General features: G+C 33.7%; 1 protein-coding gene across 1 annotated transcript; it reads right to left on the bottom strand.

The window, feature by feature from the left end:
- Positions 1 to 735: 735 nt before the first annotated feature.
- Positions 736 to 20,751, bottom strand: VTA1 (vesicle trafficking 1). Its single transcript, XM_010707260.3, has 7 exons — positions 20,635 to 20,751; positions 18,614 to 18,741; positions 17,920 to 17,995; positions 15,870 to 15,981; positions 11,109 to 11,285; positions 9,742 to 9,822; positions 736 to 3,550 (listed from the first exon to the last, which is right to left on the bottom strand). Exons 1-7 carry the CDS (start codon positions 20,713 to 20,715, stop codon positions 3,405 to 3,407), a joined length of 801 nt encoding a protein of 266 aa, XP_010705562.1. The 5' UTR covers positions 20,716 to 20,751; the 3' UTR covers positions 736 to 3,404.
- Between the last annotated feature and the right edge of the window lie 430 nt (positions 20,752 to 21,181).

Here is a 21,181-nt window from a genome sequence, read left to right on the forward strand (position 1 = left end):
TTTCAATGCTCCTATTTAACATAATTCCTATTCTGAGGTCATTTAAAACATTATATTCAGAACCATCATTGTTACCAGACTACTACAATACTTTCACAAGCCAAAGAGAGCTCCACTGGAAATATAGGATTCTTTTCTTGTTGACAGTGAAATTTATTAAGCAAACTCGTGTCTTCTCCAATTCTCCTAAGTTCATGCTGCAGAAACTTCACTTTCAATGGATAGCTATTAAAAATTTCACCTGAAATGACTTCAACCATTTGAAAAGTATACCTCCAGTATCCTAAAATTATAAAATTTGAAAAAAATCTCAACCATTTCACAAACAGTAACCTGCTTTGCAAGACATGAATCTTGCAATACAATATAGGGACTTTTCCTGCAGAAATATACATGCACAAAGAACCACAAAAGCTGTTTAAGTAACACTGGACAGATTTACTTTCTATTTTTTAAAAAAAGGAAAAGTGGAACATCAGACAAAGCTTTTTTCTTCCTTGCTATAAACAAGATTACGATTCAGAGCTCACAATCCAGATGGGAAAGGCCAGCACACATGTAAGATTTAGTCAACGCAGAAGAAAAAAGGAGAGTAGAGCAGCAGAAATAGCATTCTCCTTTAGATACCAATGTATGCATTGGGAACTGGTTGAAGAGAAACTATGGGTTGATACTCTATCATTCAGAGTAGCCGTAAAACTTAACAGTCAACACTTAGGCAAGCTCACAAGATAATTAACAATGAGGCCATAAATTCCACTGCCTATCACTTATTCCAATTTGGAATAATTACAGGCAGTCCACCTACATTCTCCTGCCACTTTTAAATATCTACAATTTTTGAACAATTCTGCAACACGGGCTTGAAGTTTCAGGCTATCTGCCTGCCACATTTAAAAAAACCCAGAGGTGATACTTAGTGGAATAGAAATGCTATGCTATAATTTACTTTAGACATCAGTTAAGATGGTAAATACTTAGAATATGTTGCATCAAACATAAGCAGCTTCGATATGTAGCTTCAAAAAAAATTTTGGTAAGCTTCTACATTAAAAAAATAAATGGTCAGGACAAAATAATTTTATGTAAAATATAATTTAAAATGCTAATTTAAGTATTGCGGTATGAAAATCAGCATTTAGGGTGTGTTTGATCTTACTGTGTTCATATGAATTTTACATGATCAATCTTCTAACTACTACTTTATGTTCAGAAATAGTGATCTTATATTTTCTCTAGCCAGCTACTCTTTAACTTTTGTAAGAGTATTTTTATCTCCATTCCAGTCAGAGAAATATTTTGTTTTTATAGACTGAAAGTTATACATTTGTAAATGATCACTTACGGCTTTTTCATAGCTTACTTTTTTCTCTGATGATTCTCCAGTTTCGTAGAGTTTCAACATAAACATGACCAAAATAGTCTTTTTACACACTTTAATAAATGTTTCAATTTAGTTATCAGCCACCTTCATATCAATCACTATGAAAAAATTAATTTCATTGAAAAGCCTCAAATTAATACACTATTACATCAAAGCTGGTTTAGTATAAAAGTCTAAAAATTCTTTTACTATTTTATAAAAAGATACAGGAAAAATGACCTCCATTCATCAGGGCCTGGGGACTGAATCCAGTATTTGTAAATGGTGATATGATGCACAAATGAAAGCAACTTTTGATATTTCTTTTTAATAGCAATGGAATATATATGCAATGTTCCACTTCCTTCATTGAACTAAAAAGTAGCTTTTCCAATCACATTGTAACAGAATAGAAGGATTCACATGGAAGAATTCATAGAAATTCAGATTGATACTGAAGGAGCTATCGTGCATGAAACACTACACAAAACATAGGCTTATTGACTAGGTATATACAACATAATTGTCAAAAAAGTTTCAGATTTATTCTAAACATCCCAAGCCAGTTAAAATCTAATCCAAATCACTATCCAGATAGCACGCCATACCAACAAAGCCATGCCCATAGCAGAAAGCAAAACACAAGCAGTTCCAGAGGTGTTCTATCTATTATATCTTGCTTAAAGCTACATCAACGAATTTTGCACTACCCTTCTCAAACTTGCTGACAAACAGACTCAGTCTGCTCTCATAAAATGATACCATCAGCTAGGTTTTAATGCATGCTTATGCTTGATTTTATTTTCCTCAACTTTTTGCTTCTAGTTTCAGACACATTTAAGATGCTGCAAAAACAGTGCAGTTACAAATGATATGCATTCGATCCAACAGCTTGGAAAGACAGACATATCAGACAATCCAATGTTAAAAGATATTACATAAATCAGACATACTTTGTGGTGTACTCAATTCCTATGTCATGCCAGTTAAAAGACTACTTAGTCTTTCAAACTGCAAGGATGAATTCTTAACAACCAAGAGCCCTAAAATAGCAGGAGCACACTTAAAAAAGACTCAAAATTCTATTTCCAAGATATTTTAATTAGTTCCCAAGTCCAAATAGCCTCCACAACATAGCAGACAGAAAGAATATTAGCTGGGAATACAAACTTCTAGATCACTAATACCAAAGATGAACCAAATGGTTGAACTGTCCTTTGATTCAGTTTATTAAAGAGATGAAACATCTATGAAGTAAATCTCCCTAAAAGTTCACGCTGTTTAGCATCTCTGTCCCTGGTTTCAGGATCATCTCCACTAAATATTAGTACTTTCTCTTAGTTAACCACACATATACAAAATTCCCAGTGTTCATGCAAAGAATCAGTGATCAAGACTGCATGCAGCAGTCCACTCAGTTGTTGGTGGATGGGTTGGAATGCAATCAAAATTACTCTCCTTGATGTATCAAGAAATGTTTTCAGTGCATGTATTAAAATAATATACAAATAACCTCAAGTCCTGCTTAACTTTATGTCTCAGATGATACTCAAATAATTTAGGTATGGAAAAAAGTCCTTCCCATTGTGTATGTGTCAGTCTTCTTACATGCTTTCTTTTCTGGAGGAAGTCGTGAATTTTGTTACCATTTTAAAGCTATTTAAACTTCTTAAATAATTGTTTGAAAAAAATGAAAGCAGAGCCAGAATTTCAACAGAACATTGTTATGTTCAACCTTTTTGCAGATTTGAGATTTCCCATACTGATAATCTAAATATTGAAATATTGAAACATGAATTCTACTGCTTCAGCAGTGTTCACAGTACATTCTTTAGTATTTTGCTTACATCAAACAACTGCATTCATATGCTCCTAGCTCCACTGTTTTAAAAATGAAGCGTCCTACTGACACTGAAAGAGTGATTTCATTATCATAGGTGATGAGATGGTGAGCTTCTGTATATTTCCACTCCCCTAACTGGTACAGTAATAAGTTGTTAGTTCTTTAGGCAAACGACATGAATCTGTTGGATTAAAGGCTTTATTCTTTGCCCGTGATCAGTAACTTGAGAGCCTTCTGGAGATTCTGCACAGCAGTGCTCACATCTTCATACTGTAAAGCACTGCCAGCATATTTGCAGTATTTTTGAGCTCTGGCAAAGTCCTCTGGAGTCAAACGAACTTCCCCTGCAAAAACATAATTATAACATTATTATGTTTTACTTACATTTGCAGTAATATTAAAAAAAAGCAGGATGATACTTGTAATATTATGAACATCACTTCTTTGCTGCTGATATTTTAAGAAATCAGAGACCCTTTCAAAACATTGTTCTTTTATATAATCCAGTGCCTTCCAGAAGTAAGTCAATACCTTTGAGAAAGATTCGTTCTCTAGCTAAAGTAGCAAAAAAAGAACATTTTAACAATAAGATATCTGTAATCATATAACCACCTGCAAGAAACAAGGAAAGTTTTTTTTGTGCTACGATATAATTAGTTTGCTCTCTTCTTCAGAAATAATACAACCTTAGTTAGAAACTGTTCCCTCTACACTGGAATAGATTTTCAATATGTTCTCATTGAGATGTTTTTTGCACATATTATATTTCTGTTTTACCCAAGTAATGTTCATGTTACAATTTTAGGTAAGTTAACTAGAAACAGCATTGATCCTACTACATTTCCCAATTTTTTTTTTAATACTGGAAAAAAATATTCTCATGACGAAGTATAAAACAATTAAGTGTCATTAGAATACTTCATTGACATAATTACAACACATGCATTCACTAAAAACAATAGTAGGGACTTATAAAATATTTACTTCAGAACAACTTAACTTGTAAAAGATTTGATTTTAATGAGCACACTTAAATAATAACATGCAATACTATAAACTAATAGCTCTTTATTTAATAGATTTTCAACACAGCATTTAATTATCAATAAAAAGATGCCACGGATTGAGAAGAAATGTACTTTCAAATGTACCACAGGATTTGGTATAAAATTAGTTAAAGAAAGGGCTAGTTCTGTAAGTATAGCTTTTTCATCTTAAGCAAGGACATGAATATACTACAGTGCATTTTATAAGGTACAATCATAGTTAGCCAGATTTTTTCTTTCAAGATAAAACTCTTGTTAGAAATACTGTGAGAACATTTACTGAAGTATCTAAGTTCTTATCAGGAAATGTTTTTATATTTGCTTTTCCCTTTCCCAATCTTACTATTCAAAGACAGCTTTTGAACAAATAAAAGGGAAAAATTCGGGAATATTAAAAACTAGACTGTTTGCTGCTTTTTAAAACAACCATACCCTAGTAAATAGCAGGACGCTAAGTGTTTTCAAGATTAATTTTATCTTTTTCTTTTCTTTTTTTTAATGCACACTAGAAAATCATTTATTTTCCCTTCAATAAATAAATCTGACCACAAAATAACTTCTGAGCATTGCGGCACATGACAGCTCAGTGGGCTCGTTTTCACTGCAATGTATATTAGTTTACTGCCAAATAAGTGAAACCACATTAAAATCTCTTAAAATACACAAACATGGGTAAATATGTGTGAGGGAATGCATAAATATGAGCACAACTTAGGTTATTTTGTAACTTAAATAAAGTCACAGACTAAAAGCAGCTGGGGTCAATCTGTGACCACATTACTGAACATCTTTAAGAAATCTGAAAGACCAAGTTCCTCTCAAAGTGGCTTTATGCTGTGATGCCAAAAGAAACTACAAAATCATTCTTTAAAACCAGGCCAAGGCATCAGTCCACTATTCAACTAATTTATTGGAAGGAAGCCTAAATTCACCAGTCTAATCTTATTTTTGCAGTACGAGCTCTACTAATGTTTTGCTGGCATAACGATTTATTTATTATGAAATCTACTTCAAATGCTATTATGACATAACTTGAGTGAAAAAAATTAACTTCAAATTTATAAACCAAAGTTTACACAAAGTGTTGATCTTTTGACGTGTTCAGTGGCCTCAGCTCCTATTGAAGTCAGCACCTCGCAATGGACAGGTAGAACAGAAATCAAACAGCTGCTTTCTAAAATTTTCAAAATAATGCAAAATTTAACTACAATATCTGTACTAAAATTGAAAGTATCACCTCAAAAGTTAGTAAATAACTTTGGTTCATACATTGTTTAAGAGCTTTGCAGAAAAGGAACAACATCCTGGGGGTCTCAGCGGCCATAAGGAACACATGCCAGAAACATGATCTTGCAAAGAAGGCTGGCTAATGGTATCTTTATCTGCACTGGGAGAAGCATTGTCAGCTGATCAAAGGAAGTAATTCTTTCCATCTACTTAATACTGGTGAGGCTACATCCTCAATTCTGCCCAATTCTGAATTCTCCAGCACAAAGTGAGACATGGAGCTAATGGAGAATACAATGAAGGGCCATGAAGCTGATAATGAGACTGGAGCATCTTTCATATGAGGAAAAGCCGAGAGAGATGGGACTCTTCAACCCAGGGAAGAAAAAGTTCAGAGGGATCTTATCAGTACAGATAAATAAATGAAGGGCATCAGTAAGGAAGACAGAGTCCATAGGCTCTTCTGGTGGTATTCAGTGACTAGAGCAGAGACGACAGGCACAAACTAAAACACAGAAAGTTCCAATGTGCATCTTAGGGAACACATTTTTGATTGTGAGAGTGGCCATGACTGCCATAGGTTGTCCAGAAAGACTGTGGAGTCTCCCTACTTGGGGATCTTTAAAAGCCACCTGGATATGATCCCGAGCAATGTGCTGTAGGTGGCTCCGCTTGAGCAGGGGGGTGGGACCAGATGGACCTAGAATTCCCTTCCAACCTCAATCGATCTGTGAGATGGGAAAAAGTATACTGCACTCATCCTGAAACTCCCATTTGAAATCATTAGTAATCACACTTAATTCCAACCTGACAGACAAATGGAATCCATAACTAATGTTAAAAACCATTACTGTTTTAGTTTAATAGAAACTCAAAGTAAAAACAAAAAGTCAATTTTACTGGGTATGCTGAAAATTATGTTGAGAAAGAAAGCACCTTTATATTAACGTATTTTATATGATGTATCTGCATCTCCCTGATATCCTTTCCTATTCATTCTATTTTCCATTTCATGAAATTGTCCAAATACAAGGCAGTTGGTTAAAGAATATTTTAATAATATCAGTGTAAATTGGTATGTAAATATAGTGATGGCAAATATAATTAATGTTTATCAAAATCTGATGCTCTTTTTTTCCTATTAAAGCAAGTAAGACATTCAAGATAATTCCTCAAAGAATTTTTCCGAAGATCATGAAAACACATAAAATGTGTTTATTACTTCTACTCTGCATGGAAAAGCAAACATTATTATAAATGCAACCAGAATGGACAAATGGTTTCTCTATACTATGCCACCTGTGGAAGGAAGCATACACTAATGTAAGAACACCTTATAAAAACCTCTGTGTAGTACAATTATGAATGAATTTAGTGTTAGCAAAATCTAGAGTTAACAAATTTTTAAAATGAATTAGACCAGAGAATTTCATGAGCATATAATACAAAGTTCTATATAGCTCTGCATTTTGTTAGCAGACATAGTATGCTCTGCTTGAACTGAAGAAGCTTTGATATTTTCAAAAGCCAGTGTAAAACTCTAAGATCTGCTCTCATAAGACAAGGCTCTTATTGCAGGATTTGTGCTAACTAAAATCAAAGGAATATTCTAACTAAATTTTCTTTTGATAAATATTCCAGTCTTCTCCACATAAGCATTAATCAGATTGCTTTTCCCATGTTATGGGTTAGAAAGAAAATATATAATTTATTTTAAAAATATACATTTGATCTTCCTACCACAGAGTCTTCCAGGAGTATGTGGAATATCCTGTTTGGCTACGTCTATACTAGTACATTAAACAGTGCCAGGGAATGTGTCTCAGCACTTGAACTTGACTCTGCACTGTTGAACTGCTGGAACAGATTGCTGTTTGGTTTTGGCCTATGACAATTATCACTTTCCCAAACAGTTCCTGGGCAAGATTCATGGTTAGAACATGCTAAAGACCATTCAATATTGGCAGCCTTGATTAACTACCTTGTTTAGAAGGTTTAAAAGTCTAATCGTATGGATGTGAGCTGTTCTGTGCCATCTGCTCTCAATGTCAAATATTTTCAGGCATGTTTAATTTATACAGATATTTATACAGAAGTTTTGTCTAAATCCTGGAGCAAATCATTGCATTCTACTAGCTGTATGGATCAGCTGGAGAGAAACAGTTTTCTCCCCTTCTCTCCCTAAGGCAACTTCAGTTCCATAGGAACAGTGCTTATCAAGGCATAACCTCAATATGCTGCCAAGACAGCTATAATATATCTTGCAATTCAGGAACTGGAAAGGGTTCCCAGTTTAGCAAGTCTGTTGTGAAATACTGACATTTCCTAATCTACATACAGGAGAAGGAACAGGCTATAATGGAGCACAGTATTTTGGGTATAAAAGGAGATCCTTAGCAGTAGGTGGAGAATGACAATGCTGTTCTTACTATCTGAAGGAAGTATGTTTTGGGAATCATCAGGCATGTGTGGCAGGATGGAGACAGGCAAGGAACCATGCCTTCCATTGCTCTCAAGATGCTTAATTCTATGCAGGCAAACAGAATTGTTACAATATAAAATGTACATACCTTCTCAAGCTCCTGCACAACTGACAGCTTATTTTCTAAGCTTTCACATCCATGGTTTTGCATGAGCCTTATCACTTCCCACAAGGGTATATGTTTCCGAAACATTCTCATAAGTATCTAACATCTTATGCTGTTACAAGATCCAAACTTGTAGTGATACAACAAGAGATGTACAGAGGAGGAATGTAGGCATGCAAATACTCATACTAGATCAATTTAAAGATTCATCGCTATGCTTAGGAAGGATATTAATATCCTAATTACAGTAGAACAGTTATAAATTATCAGAAGCACAGAGTATCTTAATTCACTCAATTCATTTTCATTTTTATTTATATGTTTATTGAATCAAGTTATTACAGGCTAGAGGGAACAATGTACTGATACACTATCCAGACACCAAATAATTTAACTTCTAATACTTAAAGATTTAAAATTTAATTCAAAATTGACATTTTTGTCATTTAGAATTAAATATTCAAACCAATAAACAACTATGACCAGAATTTTTATAGTAGTTTATCAAAAAAACCTTTTAGAATAACCGTCTAGATTATCACGATCAGTTGATTAAGTATGAAAGCTTTGCTGCCAAACTTGCTTTTTAACTAGCAGTTCTTATGCTAAATATTAAATAAAATCTTTAGCTGTTTTCATTAAGTAGCGACCAAAACTCCCGCCACAACCCCAAAACTGCAAAGCCATCACCAAGATTAAATGGTTCAGTGATTGGTTAGAAGTTCTCAATAAAGTGAGCTAACTGTAACAAGAGACATTAATATGCCAGACAGAAACAATAAGATGTACCTTTCATTATTCAAGAGAACGCTAAAAGCAAATCTGAATATAAAGACAATTATTGTCATTTTTCTTCTTAAGGTACCTTTGACAAAAATAGCTCCTTAATATATTAGGTCTTCACATCCTTAAGCATTCTTATGACAAATGACTGAACTCAAGTTAAACAATGAATTCCTACTGTAGCATTCCACTGATTAAAATGCTTTTTCAGTGGAGCTGCCATTTTTAAAGACAGAAGTAAAATTCACACAATATAGGTTAGTAGTGTCTCTACATCAAAGAGAAATTACATCTAAAGGATAAAAACCTTGATTCAATGATAAATCAAAATAAGATCATCAGCAATGCTTCACTGTACTATTTTGTTTAATATAAAGTTTACTTATAATCAACATGCGCTGCTGGTACAGAACACAGCAAGTACATTGCAATAAAAACCACCACTGGAATGTTTCTCTTGATTATTCATTGAAATGAACAAATAATTTACAAATTAACCCTGAAGAAGTAATTTTAAGGAAAGAGAATGTGTACTAATTACCAAAAATAGAATTTAGAAAGGTTATCAGGAATACAGACTTTGTTGAGTACACCAAACCTTATCTGAGAAACAACAATGGAGAAAGCTAACACAATGCCAGCTTATTGGCTTGAAAAGTAAAAAAAAGTTAAAAAAATCTGATAACATTATCAGAAAAATACAATATTTAGATGATATCCATTCTTTTTAACATTTATGAACTGTTAGCATTCTGGTAATGGTGACTTTATTTCTCAAACTTCTTGTAAGCGTTGCAAATAATTAAACTATGAGGAAGCTGTAGGAGGCAGGGAGAGGCACAAACCACACAGCACATTCATGTGTGGACAATACAAATGCCACCATCTTACCTGCAGACTGAGCACTGTAAAGGGAAGGATCTACTGGAGGAATATTTTGAGGAGAAGGTTGAATGGTATTAGTCGTCACTCCTGTAAATCAATGCAGACAATTGGAACAGGGTTACTTCTGTTTATAGACTTTAGTAGTACACCAAGAAAGTATGAAAATAAGAAAGGTAAACACAATTATTCAATAATTTTTAACTTAAGCAGTAGATGGCTTCTAATGTCTTAAAGTTTGTAGCAAATAATCTTAAAACACTGCTGACTAGGAATGTTTTATAAAACAACATGAAGAATTTACAGGCTCTCACTCATGTTATCAGTACAATATTTCACAGAAATTTAACTTTCAAGTGTTAAACAAATTAAGAAAATATTAGTCCAAAAATATATGGTTTTCCCTAGTGTACTGAGAAAAATCTGTTAAGGAACAGTATGACTGAACTCTTTTAACTGGAGGTTTATATGCCACCTCTTAATACTATATAGAAACTATTTCTAAAGGCTCATGTCTGCGATCTTATACTTAGCAGCAAGCAAAGTCCTCCCTAATTCCTTTGGAAACAATTGGTGAGAATATAGAAGCTAGATTTGAAAGGGAAACATTGCTGCTAGAAGAAACAACACGGTGAGGTTAAAAATAAGTAATGCAAAAAAATGTATTTCAGCAAGAAACATATTCCATAGTTTTCAGATCTGGCAAAAACAAACAGTAAAACATTTACTTAGACAGAATACATAAAACACCATCCCCCCAGATTTCCCTTCTTCCTCCCCCTTACTTTCCCCCCAGAAAAAACAACAAACAACTATCTGAAGGATTTCCCTTTGATAAAACTGAAATAAAGAGCATCCTGAACTTTTAATAGGGTGAAACATTCTTAAAATTACATTCTTTAAATAAGGGGAGGGGATGTGTGAGAAATACATCTTCTTTTAATACAAAAATACATCTCAACAATCAAATGATCATCAAGATTGAAACCTAGAGCTTCTCACTTGCTAATATTATTATTATTTTTATATGGCAACGGGAGGTGGAAAAATTGTACATTCACAAGTATCTAAAAATAAAATCTTTTTTTTTTTCTCTTTAATGCAGCTACTGGGAACAACTTCGACTTTTAAGGAACATGTTTTGGGGCCAAAATTGATAGAAAACAAGATGGAGGTGTCAATACATCTAGCAGTATATTTCCTATGGCATTTTTACAGTGTTACTGTATGAGATTGCTTTTGCCATAAAACATCTACATTATTTTATTTTATATCTGATGGAAAGAAGGCTATGATAGAGCTTGCCTCTTAATAAAGGCATAAATTCTTTGCCTCTTAATAAAGGCATAAATTCTTTGCATGTGATTGTCATATACCTGTGTTATGAGGTACTTCAGCTGGAGTATTGGCTGGTGCATGGGCACCTGGTGGTACATGTATGCCAGTGAAATTACTAGTTGGTGTGTTGTTAGCTTCATACGTAGATGATGATGAAGTTGGTTGATTTGTTCCACTCTGGTGAGAAGATGACCCTGCCTCTTCTCTTTCAAGATCTGTCAAGATGACATAAAACAGAAGTGAATCCAACTCTTTTGTCCAAACGCCTTTTATAAACATTCCTAGTTAGTAGAAAAATGGAAACCATCACAATGCAATATAGAACATTTAATAAACAAAATCACTTATTTTTGATTTGGCAAAGTTAAAAGGAAATCTGCTTTTGAGAATGAGGGGCGGGAAAAAACATGCTTTCACTGTACACAGTACCACAATTAAAATAAATGACCCCAAATTTCTTGCCCAGACTTAAAACTCTTTTTTCTGACCCCTATGGCTTCCTACGGCCCTTATCTGTCTCTTCGGTTCCATTTTTCTATTAGTACTTCTTCTTCCATATCTGCAATCCCTTGCCCCACACTTGCCTATGTCTTAAACTACCTTGTGATCTTTTCACCAAGGCATTCTGAGTATCATCTTCAAAGTTCCTCAGTGGCTAGTTCACGGTCTTTAGTTACTCCTGCAAAAGCGGAATGCTACCCAACTCCACTTAATTTCCACCGCCTCCTAATTTCCTCACCCAGGATTGCCTAATTTTTCACTGCTACCTTTTTTTCCTCTTCTCCTTCCTGGTTGTCTCTACCAGACCATCCTCCATGTCTGGACTTGTGTATCTGCTGTTTGTGAGTCTGGAAGCTTTTTCCTAATCCAGGCCAGTCTAGAGACTTGTAAATGCCAGCTTCCTATCCACACTGGATCTGAGATACAACTGCAGGAAAGTTCTCTCTGCCTTAGGATTCCCCATGCATGTGGAACTTTTGGAGAATTCTGTTGTAAAAGTCTAGCAAGTCCAAGTATGTGTAAATTGCAATTTCACAAAAGCTCAGAACTTGGGCCAAATACAGGCAGATTTTCTTAGAGACAGGAAAAGCCCATCTCTGAGAAAATAGGAAAGCAAAAACATCCAACTTCTTTCTCCAAGTTTTAAGCCCTCACAAAGACTATCCATCTCATTCTCTCTAATCTCTTTTCAGAAACAATAATAGTGACTGAAATTAATAAAACGAAAAACAAAACTGAAAAAAAACCAAAACCATAGGCAGTACTGGCCATGGAAGATAGGAACTCAATTGGTTGAAGTCTGGCAATGTTACAAAAGTAAAAAAATAAAAATGTTTTTGCTATCCTTAATACAAATGCCTGTAAGAGGTAAATTCACAAGAGGTAAATTCACAAGAGGTAAATATACTTTTATTCAGGCATATGCATGAAGATCAAGCTCAAATGTTTGCTCATTGTGCAATTATCAAATGTTGAACAGTATTAAAAATAAAAGTAGCTTTGTTTAAATAAATGCTTATTAGGTATTTAGAGTGCCCAAATGTCGAAGTGTAGTAAGTATTCTTTCTGTAAAGTAAATATTTAAAATATTATTAATCAAATATTAAATATTAAGACCATGTTGACTTATGTCCTTGCAGTATTCCTGAACAGTTTTAATAGTAGCGGTAAATAAAAGGTTTTCAGGGTGGTGGAAAAGAATTTTTAATTCAACAAATTGCTCATAAGTTCTGTGATAAGAATATCCAAACAATTATTGAGAAATATACACATTTCTAGAGAATGCACACTGAAAATTAGAGAATTAACATCTCAAAAAGTAGTACTGGCCTGTAAAAGAGTGACACAATTGCTTCGCATTCATTTTCAGCTCTAGTCAAGTTTCTTGTCTTGGAACCTCATCAGACTTTGTGCTTGGATCCTAGTATAATGGATCCATGGGATCTTCAGATTTTCCTCAGAGCCACGGTACACACACACACTATTTTTTTGCTGTTTAATTATTAAAGCTAAGACATTCTGGAATAAGGCTGATATCCCTGGTTCTAAAACAAAATGTCCAAAGATAATTCTATAAGCATAAAAGATTCTCAAGGTCTAAAGGCATTCCTTGTTAACCTTATGGATTAAATCTATTAAATTTCTGGTAAATCTCATTGCCTCAAACTGCTAGTGATTTTGAGATAAAACTTAATTCACAGAAATAAGCAGAAGGTAGACATGCAGAAGTGGAACAAACCTCAAAAAGTTAACTTTTATGCTTTGATATGAACTGTGCCAGAAGCTGCAAATATAACAGATGTTTAACATGCTCAGAAAATCTTCAGTGAAAGCAATCCATTCTCCACTATTTTAAAAACAAAATCTAACCTGAATTATGTTTCTATTATCTTACTATACAAACACACACTGAATTTGGACACATTTGGAAATTTAAAATTGGCCTCAGCAAAATATTACTATCAGTTTGTCTTAATAGACTGTATTTTTAATTACTACATAATTTTTTTTATCCACATTGCAAAAAACAGAGACAGCAAAATCCAATAATTGATCAGATTGTTAATTAAAATCAGAGACATCTGTATTTTGAAACCAGGAGTTTAGGGGCTGACAGGATAAGATAAGTAACTAATCTACATCATCAGTACATAGGGACACATGCTTTATATGACAAGACTGTATGTTGAGTGCAAATGTTTCCCCCATTTTGTCTTGATTGGAATGTCTTATATTACAAATGATTATGCCTTATAGTATACAGAAATATATTGTCCAGAGTAATGAAGCACCAAACGTAACCTAAATTCAACATCCCAGAGCACTAAATTGAAAACTAACAAAATTTATTTGTAAGTATTTTAGAGATTTATAAACATACATTTTTTGCCATCATCTACTAATTCTATTTTGAAAAAAATTATTTTCCTCATTGTCCTGTAATGTCTCTCTCCAGCTTGAGAAGTTGCTAAAAGTTGTAGAACGTAAGGTTCTTTTTGGAACACTGCTTCTCTCTCTCCCCTTTTCTTTCTTTTTTTCCTACTGTGTTGAGAAAAAAAACCAAAATCCTTTCACTGCTCACATACTTTTCTTTCAACTAGTTGGGACATAAAGGTTTCCTGGAACTCTGCAATATAAATGTAAAATGTTATATATTGCAATGAAATTGGTGACGATACATTTTACTGTAACTATACTGAGACTACTCAAGAAGTTTGTCCCATTAGAAATTAAAATTTTAATTTTCCCATTGGGATAAACTCTTTTTTGATGACCTGGGGCTACTGCTACGTGACCTTTATGTGTACTCTACAACTTGTATTCCAAATACATTAATAACTCATGCATGTCATTTTAAAGTTTCCATGGTGGCAATCTGACAAAACATCCATAAATCCAGCAGAACCATACAAAGCATGTCTATGTTACTGTAAAAACATCTCCTAGAGTTACAGTATAGTTTTCAAGAATCACAAAGAAAATAACACTTTGGAAAAAAATGGTAATTTGTCAAGCTATAGAGACCTAGTTTCACTCTGTTTAAACATACTTTTTCCACATGCAAAGGAAGGAAGAGAATGAGCAAGCAGAAAGGAATGGGGAAGGTCCAGTTGTACATTCAAACAATGTTTCTTTTCTTCTAATGATGCACAAAGTAAGAACTGACACTTTGTTTTATATGCATCTTTAATAAAAAAAATAATTAGCAAAACTTTTTTTTTTTATCTTTGTTGTGTAAAGCATTATGGCCAACTACACTACAGAGGTAAATTCAAAAAATGAACAGAAAGAGGTATTTTCATTTACCTGCTCAGAAGATAAAAATTATCTTACTATATGAAGTATAGCTTAACTAATAGAAAGACTTTGCTGAATTGGATAAATTGTAGACTTCCTATGAACACTGATGTAAATTTTAGCTCATTTAGCTAAAATTTAGTTTCTTCATTTACATGTTAGTTGGCAATGAAAGCAACAATCTTCATCTTTTCACAGTACTGCTTTTAGTGATCTGTGATGTAGACTAAGGCTATAAGTCTGAATTCTGTTTTCCCTCCAATAACACTTTATTCTGCAGTCCTGAATAAGTCAGCTACTTTGGATTAAGAAAATGACAAAAAAGACTGTCTACTGCTGCTGAGAACCAGTTATTGTATACGAGTTGCATAAATAATTTTTTTTAGCAAAAGAAATGTAGTCTTTGCTTATAAACATATTTTTCACAATTAGAAATAATTGTACATAATCTGGTGAGCTCTTAAAAAGTTCCTATAGCTATAAACTTAATCACTAAAAATCACTCATTTAAAGCTATAACATCCACTATCAAAGACTTTTTTTTCCATATCTTCTCCACTGTATTCTAAAGAAATTGGTGGAATCTGTCTTACAAAGATGTGGTGATGTTTGCACATGTAGTTGCACCGTAGGTCTCGCACTGCAGCTGCACCAGCAGTTAAAAACAAACAAACAAAAAGCTGCCTTGAAAAAGATCACACATTGAAGAAAGACTAAGTTTGATAATGCTTCACTTGAAATATAGCTACGCCAAGACTGAAACATAAGACAGTGGGTAAGATCACCATTCCAGTGATCAAATATGAAAGGTATCTTTAAGGTAAGGAAAAAATGATAACCAGTAGCTTGGTGGTCAAACTGCAACATACTCTATTTGATCACAATATCTGAATTTGCATCAGCCAAAACACCACGTAGCCAGTCCACTACCAAGTCAGATTTATCTCTTCTACAGAGGAAAGAGCCCTCAGCTCTTAAGAAGAAAAAATGGAAATACATACCAAAAGTCTCTCCTTCCATTCCAATAGGTCCAGGCTGAGGAGTCTCTCCATTTTTCAAGCAGTTATGAATGTATGCTGCTTTCCACCTGGCATACTTTCTGTGCTGAACATTCTGGGAAAGGTAAATGGCCAGTTATTTTAATCACTCACTTCTTTGATTTAATGCATTCATGGAAGTATCATAACAGGTTGGTAGAATGGAATATATTTTTTCTATCACTTCTCGTTCCGTTTTTGCAATAATATTGAATCTAGGATATTCCATCCACCTGTGCACATGCAAAAAAAATGCAATTTTTTAAAACCTGTATTTTTCATCCAGACAAGAGATTATTAAAATGCTAGCATTTGATGCTCATTTAAGGGTAATGCATGTGAAATTAATCAGTGAATTAAAACATGTATAAAAATAACAGCTCTAATAGGATCTCAGAATGAAATGAAAATGCAGAGATCTTCAATTAGTACAGTATGTCAGAAAAAGGAAATCAATAATACAAACATCATCTAGAGTGGAAGACAGTGCACTGCATAGTAATTACTGATAGGTTTCTTACATACATCTCCATACACTTTATAATTTTAATCTGAAGTAAATAATCATCTGAAACAGAGTGCAAATTCCAATCAGAACAGTTAGATTTTTTTAAATTACATTCTTTTAAATTACAAGTAGGTATTTGAAACCATGAAAACAGAAAGGTTGGTGTAGCTGTGGACTAAAATGTTATGTACAGGATATTCTAGATATAAAATACTTTAATATAATATCTTTACAACACTACGTAAACCAGATGAAGGACATCAGCAAGAAATAATAGGCTGTTCATTGCAAGGTTGCATGTGAGGCATCTTTGTATAGGATGTCTAGTCTCTTCATTCTAAACAGGGCATTAAATAGTTTGGGACCAACATAACCAGAATCTTGTTATGGGCTTGTAAGGCAAAAGAACTTTTGTTTCTAAGGAAAGTCTACTAGAAGAAGAAGAGAATCCTATAGCACTCATGCATATGAGAAATATTTTTTGATTAGCTATACAGATTTAGTTGGCCTGACAAATATTAAGCACTTATGTGGTCAGCACTTGCAGATTTTGCTGCAGATTGTTAAGTATCGCTGCTTTTCCTTATTTATTTTTCAAGGTTTTATCCTTCTTTCGGCAGTTTTTGAAAATTGTCTTTACTAGTCAGTAGTAACTTTCCCTATTTTTTTCTCTTTGATAGAAGTTATCAACTATACCACTACATTTCCAAAGTGAGTTTCTTATTCAATTTATTTAGCAAATAACACTTCCATTTTAATTCTCAGAACAAGGAATACTTTATTAAGAATATCTCCTCCACCATATCCAATATTAATTCTCTTGTGGAACACAAATAACAGAGAGCTGACGAGACAACTAACTGAAAAGTTTGCTTTAAAACTTTTATTAAGTATGTTTTAATAAAAGGAATTGTGATCTCGTTCATCCAGTTCTGGAAAACTTGTTTGACTGCAAATGTTTTGCTAAAGAATGCTAAAACAAATCTGTGTTTCTTTGCTAGACAGTATTTTTGATATATTCAGGTCCAAATGGTCAGACATCTAAACCTTTTTTTTTGAAGTAAATTAATGCCCTTCCAACTTAACATATCGTCTTTTAATAGTAAAATTTATTATAATACAAAAAATATCTATTTTAGCTAAAATTGTATATAATTCCAACTCAATAATTAGCATTAAATACCTTGCTTGTAGGATGAAAAGGGGGAAGGTGGAAAGGTAGGAACCTTGCAACAATTCTCCCTATAATCATTCTCATTTGACAATCCTACATCCATGAGGCATCACCGATATTATTAGTATATTTTTAAGACATGAAGCATCTTCTAAAAGACAACTGTTATCTAATATTTCATATAATTTGAAATGCTTACTACAATTTCTTATGATTTAGTAACATGAAGCTCATATTGATTAACTATTTTCAAAAAGTTGCAGAACTATAACAGTAACTTACAACTGTGCTAGGAAAAGCAATCAACTTACACCAAAATCTCTAATACTTACCTCTTCAGAGAGCTCCCCAAAAACTGTCAGAACATCTATCAGGAGACTGGCAGTGTAAAAGGACTTTATCATGTTTCTGTAAAAAAAGCATTTCATTAACTTGGTAATATCACCTTCCTAGGATCACTTTTTAACCACTGGTATTCTAAATCGGCTAGTTTCAAATAAATTCTCACTAATATTTTCTTTTAATCCGATGCTACAGGATTTATTTCACGATGTCTGTATTTAGAAGTATACTGAGAAGTCTCATGATCACTATGAAAAATTCTTCAGTAATTTTTAAAGCAGGTCATAAGTTCTGCACTTAGTTTCTAATTTGGAATGTTCAGTATAGGACACTGGACATCCTGTACTACCTAGGAAAAAGTCCAGCCAAATCATCAGTGTGCTGTAGTGACCACTGTAACTCAAATAACATGCATCATCACAAATATTTCAATATGCAATTTCTATATATTTAACTAAGTTCAGTATCAGTCTACGTTCAGTATTACGTTTTAGAAGGTTCACCAGTACGTGAGCAACCACTTCAAAAACACAAGATGAAGGATACCAGTTAAATGGTCAAGTTAGATACCAAAATAGTAACAAATGGATCTTCCTGAAAGATGAATGCCCAATTCCTGCTTGCAGTCACATTAACAAGAGCTTAGATATATCTTAATTCTTACAACAAAGATTTTTCACCTACTTATGAAACTGCCCAGCTCTGTCTTCATTGTCTGCATATAAAAACATTTTCAAAGCATAATTCTCCACATGAGCAGAACCAACAATTTCCTGAGTAATTGCTTCATTATCACCAAATTGTTTTTTCATCTGAAAAAAAAAGTTGAAAAAAAATACATTCATTACCTTATTAGACCCTAGCACTTTAATCTAACTCACACAAGAAGCAGCTGCTGATTTAGTACAACTGAAAAGAGAAACCATAAACACTTTATTTTTAAGATCTCCAACTTCTAACATAACAAATGCTAAAAGCACCATGCCAAAGAGAAAGCGCGTTGTTTTAGAGAGAAAAATATTAAGTAGCTATTCATACTATTTTCTAGTCCTTTAAAAGAAAAATTGCATCTTAAAACAAACACAACGATATGTAACCGTAATATTCTGAAGGAATAGCAACAGATATTTTTCCCCTTACTATCCAAAAGACCAAGTGTTCTGAAGCATGTGCCGCAATTAAGCACAGTTTAAATTATAAAGTATGGTTTGTAAAGGTACTGAAGGTCAGAGTCATTAAATACCATCTCTTCTGCAAAATATTTCACAGCAGTACATTATATCTTTCACCAAGTCCAAGCCCCACCTTAACTGATCTAGTGACCTATGGATTTACTGGAATTTTCAGACTAAGCAGTATACTTCATTTGAAAGACCTCTTTTCAAAGATGTTGAACTACAAAAATCCCCAGGCTTCCTAATAAAAATCAGCAAAGCAAATAACCCACTAACAGTTACAACAGGTGGATTTACAGCTTCTGAATAGGCTTACTGTTTGAATATAAGGAAATCTCAGGTCATCCTCAGAGGACAAAAACAGGAACGCTGCATGATATTAACCGGTAGTCTTTATTTTGCCAAAGGATTTAAAAACAGTATCTAAATGGCTGTTATTTTTCAGAGTGAGCATGAGGAAAATTCAATCATGCAAGCAGTATTTCCATAATACTATTCTGTTGTCAGCTTTTTAATACATAGAATGTTTTTTAAAAAAATATTTCAGTAGTGAAAAATAAACTTTGTAAAGAGTACTTCAAATCTGTAGACTTTTGTCAAACTCATACTCAATATACTTTTCAATAATTATTCACTTTACAAATTATGGTGCACACAAGAAAAACAAAATTACACTTCATATGTTGCAGGACATATATATATTTGAAACAAAATATTTAATATTTAATTACACAGATTTAGAACAGTATGAAACTTCTTGTAAATAAAAACACTGAGTAATTTTCACATGTATCTACATCATTTTATTCTTTGCTACTATATAATTCAGGATCATTTGCAGTCGTAAGTTTCTGTCTTAATTCTAAAATAATCAATTACAGCAAGCCAGAGAAAGCTGCAAGAACCATTACAGCAGATCTGCAACACCCTTTGTGCCCCCTGCTGGTACAGGCAGACTGAAAATGGCTGCTATTAAATAACTGTACTATTAATACATCAACTTGTCAATATACTCAAGCTTCCCAGCCCTCAAAATGCTTTATTTTACCTGCTCCAAAACATTCTCTCCTGTTTTCCATCACCTGGCTACATAAAAGTATGTCTTAGCACCAGCTGTCACAATTTCATCAGTAATTCAGAGATTAAATTATAGGTTTTTCTAATCTTTCATAATTTGAACAAGAGTAATCGAATACTGAAGGCAGATTTGTTTGCTGCAGTAGCAAAAGGGATTATATAAACCTTCAACAGGAAGTTAAACTTACATTCATGCATGCTTACGTACACATATATATACAACCATACATATGTATACACATACATGCACAGTTTTACCTCCTCCCAGTTCTCCTGCTGATTTATAATTACATACAACCCAAATTTTACAGTATGTCCTCATACAGAACAGTTGCATCAAAGAATGATGACAGAGATAAGACAGCATTTGGAGAAGCCTCATTAGTCATTAAAATACCATGAATATTAAAATATCATGAATAATTTCAGAGGACAACAGTAAATTCTACTTACAGCTTCCAACTGATCCATAAGTTTAGATAAAAATTTGCGGCATTCTGGGGTTTTACTATCAATCTTCATCCCTGTTTGCATTGCATACAAACGACCTTAAAGTAGACAAAACACAGAAGAAAAAAAATCAAGAGTGCGTGAGTAGCTAAGGCAAAACCCACTGCTCAATAAACAAACTGCATTCCCCATCATATCTGAAAGACAAACTCAACAATGAAGCAACGCACGGGTACAGTGAAGCTGAGCACTGACTGGTAGATACAGTCAAACTTTCAGAGATACGTAGGTTGCTTCAAAAGTATTTGTCTTAGTTTCAGCTGGGATGGAATTGTTTTCTTTGGAGATAACACACTGATGTTATAGTTGCTGCTGAGCCAAGGCCATTTGCAGTGAAGGACCTACGGAGCTGGGAGTGAACAGAATTAGGGTAGCTGAATTAAACTGGCCAAATGGATATTCCATACCATATGACATCATGCTGAAGGAGTTCTGAAGCGGATAGGGGCACATCTCACTCTCGCTTCTTGGAAGGCTAGGTGGGCATCAG

The sequence above is a fragment of the Meleagris gallopavo genome, chromosome 2, assembly GCF_000146605.3.
Source record: "Meleagris gallopavo isolate NT-WF06-2002-E0010 breed Aviagen turkey brand Nicholas breeding stock chromosome 2, Turkey_5.1, whole genome shotgun sequence".
Taxonomy (NCBI): Eukaryota; Metazoa; Chordata; class Aves; order Galliformes; family Phasianidae; genus Meleagris; species Meleagris gallopavo.

Excerpts from the sequence above, each read along its gene's own strand:
- VTA1 (XM_010707260.3), bottom strand. The coding sequence starts at position 20,715 with ATGCAAACAGGGATGAAGATTGATAGTAAAACCCCAGAATGCCGCAAA. Across the intron at positions 15,982-17,919 it reads TTGGGGAGCTCTCTGAAGAG|AATGTTCAGCACAGAAAGTA; the intron begins GTAAGTATTAGA and ends TACCTTTCCCAG. Across the intron at positions 9,823-11,108 it reads TGAAGTACCTCATAACACAG|GAGTGACGACTAATACCATT; the intron begins GTATATGACAAT and ends ATTGATTTACAG.